The sequence below is a fragment of the Oryza brachyantha genome, chromosome 10 (assembly GCF_000231095.2).
Source record: "Oryza brachyantha chromosome 10, ObraRS2, whole genome shotgun sequence".
In the NCBI taxonomy this organism is placed as follows: Eukaryota; Viridiplantae; Streptophyta; class Magnoliopsida; order Poales; family Poaceae; genus Oryza; species Oryza brachyantha.
The window spans coordinates 13,109,410-13,112,611 of NC_023172.2; the positions used below are offsets into that span (position 1 = coordinate 13,109,410).

At 54.6% G+C, this 3,202-nt stretch overlaps 1 protein-coding gene across 1 annotated transcript; it reads left to right on the top strand.

The window, feature by feature from the left end:
* The first annotated feature begins 397 nt into the window (after positions 1-397).
* On the top strand, positions 398-2,823 carry LOC102705850 (CBS domain-containing protein CBSX5-like). Its single transcript, XM_040528372.1, has 2 exons — positions 398-875; positions 1,770-2,823. The coding sequence occupies exons 1-2, from the start codon at positions 529-531 to the stop codon at positions 2,581-2,583; spliced, it is 1,161 nt and encodes a 386-aa protein (XP_040384306.1). The 5' UTR covers positions 398-528; the 3' UTR covers positions 2,584-2,823.
* The last annotated feature ends 379 nt before the right edge of the window (positions 2,824-3,202 follow it).

Consider the following 3,202-nt stretch of genomic DNA (forward strand, 5'->3'; position numbering starts at 1 on the left):
TCTCGAAAACATACAGTAAGAAACAAAATAGTGAGCGTAAGAAACCACCACAACAACAACGACCCAAAAAAAACTGAATTCAGGCTTACAAACATGCCGAAAACTGAAGTAAAAAACAAACAAACTTCCCAGGTCGGCTCGGCTCGGCTCGAGCCGATTCCAGAACCCAAGCCCGAGCCGCGCGCGAATCCAAAGCCTCAGAGACAGAGTAAACCACGGGCGGAAGCTGAACCGACCACGCGTGGAAACCCCACCACCCACTGACCGGGTGGTCCCACGGGAGGTGGGTCCCACCTGTCATCGGTTCACGCGTGGGCGCACCCGCGTCGCGGCCAGCCACCTTCCCCAAAGCCTATATATATGCCTCCCGTCCCGCGCTACGGTGAAAGGCTCAAAGCCCACCCCCAAAAATCGAAATCGAAATCAAAATCTCGTCTTCCGATCTCTTCGCGAGTTCATCGTCGAGTCGAGGAATTAGTTTGTGAGGGTTTCGATCTCGAAACCGGCAAGGGTTCGCCCCGCGAGTGCATGGAAGCGCGCCTGCTGGGTAATGAGGTGTCGGACCTGTGCATCGGCAAGCCGGCCGTGAGGTCGCTCCCGCTCTCCGCCGCCACCGGGGATCTCGCCGCGCTCCTGAGGAGGGGCCCGCCGCAAGCAGCAGCAGGAGGGGCAGGGGGGGCCTGCGTCGCGGCCGTCGTCGCCGCCGGGCCGGCGCGCGCCGTCGCCGGGAGGCTCGGTCTCGCCGACGTGCTCTGCTTCCTCTGCGCCGCCCCCGGGGCGCTCGCCCACCCCGCCGCCGCGCTCTCCAAGCCCGTCTCCGCGCTCCTCCCCAAGGACGGCGCCGGCGAGGTCCGCCGCGTCGACCCCCGCGCCAGGTAAAACCCCTTCCCTTGCCCGATTTTCCCACCCTGCTCGATTTCTTGTTAGGTTTTGGGGACGACGCGTCTTGAGAAAACCGGGTGGTGTTATTAGGTTTCCAAGAACGCGTTTTTAGGCCAAAATCCCCCACTAAATCTTGATTAAAAATGGTTAAGATGCTCGGCAAGAACACGAGTTAGGCTAAAATCGCCACTGCATCCTATTGCCGCAATAAAACGGATAAACGATGGACATATTCATGATATCCTTTCCCTGAGTTAGTAAGATCCAGCGAAATGAAACGATTAAATGACGACATTTTACTTCTGCGAGTTTTATGTGGTAGTAAAAAAAGAAGAATTGGATCTTGACTCTTGAGGTGGTTTGTGAGAAAAAGATCAGAAATTTAGTAGTTGGTTCCGAATATCCCTGATCAAAGTTACCACATGAAATTTTCTTGATCTTTGATTGGAATATGCGAATACCAAGTGTTTGGAACAAGTGGATGAAATCTGGTTAAGAAAAAGGCGCCCATCCGGGTCAAATCGTCCGACTCACCGGGGACAATCTCGTGGTGGCGATTTGCGTGGCGCGGTACAGATTGCGACGTGCACCCATGTCTTCTTGCTGGATTCCTGATAGGATCAGCTGCCTCCAGCTCGTAGCGGTCGAGGAGATCTTTTTGGTTTTCTCGTCGTCGTGAGGTTCGAAAACGGCGCATTTGGTGGTATTAGATTGGATTTTTTTGGGGTGAGGGGATAAAGGTAGGATCTTGACGGGTGCCGAGGTGGAATGTTCTATCTTTGACTAGTATAAGTGGAGTTTAGTTTTTGTTCTTGCGTTTTTTCTGATCGTGAAGTTGATTCTGTTCGATTTGGTTAATCAGTGTGATTTTGTGTTCTTTGTTGCAGTGTGTTGGAGGCGATTGATGCCGTCTTGAGCGGCGCGCAGGTGCTCGCCGTCCCTCTCCGCTCCGGCGGCCGCAGGAAACAGCTCGGCGGCGGTGGTGGCGGCGGCGGGGGCGACTTCTGCTGGCTGACGCAGGAGGACCTCGTGCGCTACTTCCTCAACTCCATCTCCCTCTTCTCCCATGTCGCCGGCCGCTCCATCTCCTCCCTCGGCCTCGTGCGCGCCGACGACGTCCTCTCGGTGCGGCCCCACGAGGCAGCCCTGTCCGCCGTGCCCCTCCTCCGCCGCGCCATCGCCACGGAGACGGCCGTCGCCGTCGTCGACGACTACGGGCACCTCGTCGGCGAGATCTCCCCGGCGCTGCTCGCGTCGTGCGACGAGACGGCGGCCGCGGCCGTCGCCACGCTGTCGGTGGCCGACCTCATGGCGTACATCGACTACTTCGGCTCTCCGCCGGAGCACATCTCGCGCGCGATCAAGGCCGGCCTGAAGAGCAAGGGCCTCGACGCCATGCTCGAGCTGGTGGAGAACGAGGCGGTGTCATCCTTCGCCTTCTCCTCCTCCTCCTCGTCCGACGACGAGGCCCACGGCCGGGCCGCGAAGCTGCGCCGCCCGTCGTCGGGGAGCTACGGGCGCCGCTCGACGGAGGAGCCCGTGGTGTGCAGCCCCGCGAGCTCGCTGGTGGCCGTGATGATGCAGGCGCTCGCGCACCGCGCCAGCTACCTGTGGGTGCTCGACGAAGACGACGACTGCCGCCTCGCCGGGATCGTCACGTTCGTCGACGTGCTCAGGGTGTTCCGGGAGCAGCTGCAGTGAGTGATCGACGAGGCGACTCCAAGAAGAGTTCTTTCTTCTTTGTTTTTTTTTGTGCTGCTGCGATCGATCGCTGGATGGATCGGTGTGTCCGCGTTGCTTGCTCTGAAAACATTTCGAAGTGTTTGTTTTGAAGCATTCTGAACTCCCAAGTCGTTGTTCATATGTACTTTTGCTGGTGCTGATGAACAAACTAAAACTTTGGTTATGCCCTCCAAATAAATCAGTATTGTTCGGTTTTCATTCTGCTTTACTAACTGTCGAGATCGTTTACTACTCCGTAGCATATATTTTGTGAGAAACCAGTGATCAAAGAACAATTTTAACAGAGGTGGTAATTTGGATCGATGAGTAAATGGTAAGAAGCAGAGGAGAAGAGATCGAAGAGTAACATTCTCGTAGAAATAGCACCAAGAAAGATGGAAATTTTGGCAAGTCGAATAAGGTCGTCTTGTTTTGTCGCTGAAAAATAAAATATTATTTATTTCTATGATATCTATAAAGTGCGAAAATCTACTTTTAAAATATGAGATGACAAACTTTTATATAGGATTAAAAAAAACATCGTTTAACAAGCATCCACGTAAAATGATAGAAAAAAATCAATAAAAGAACGCAGCCT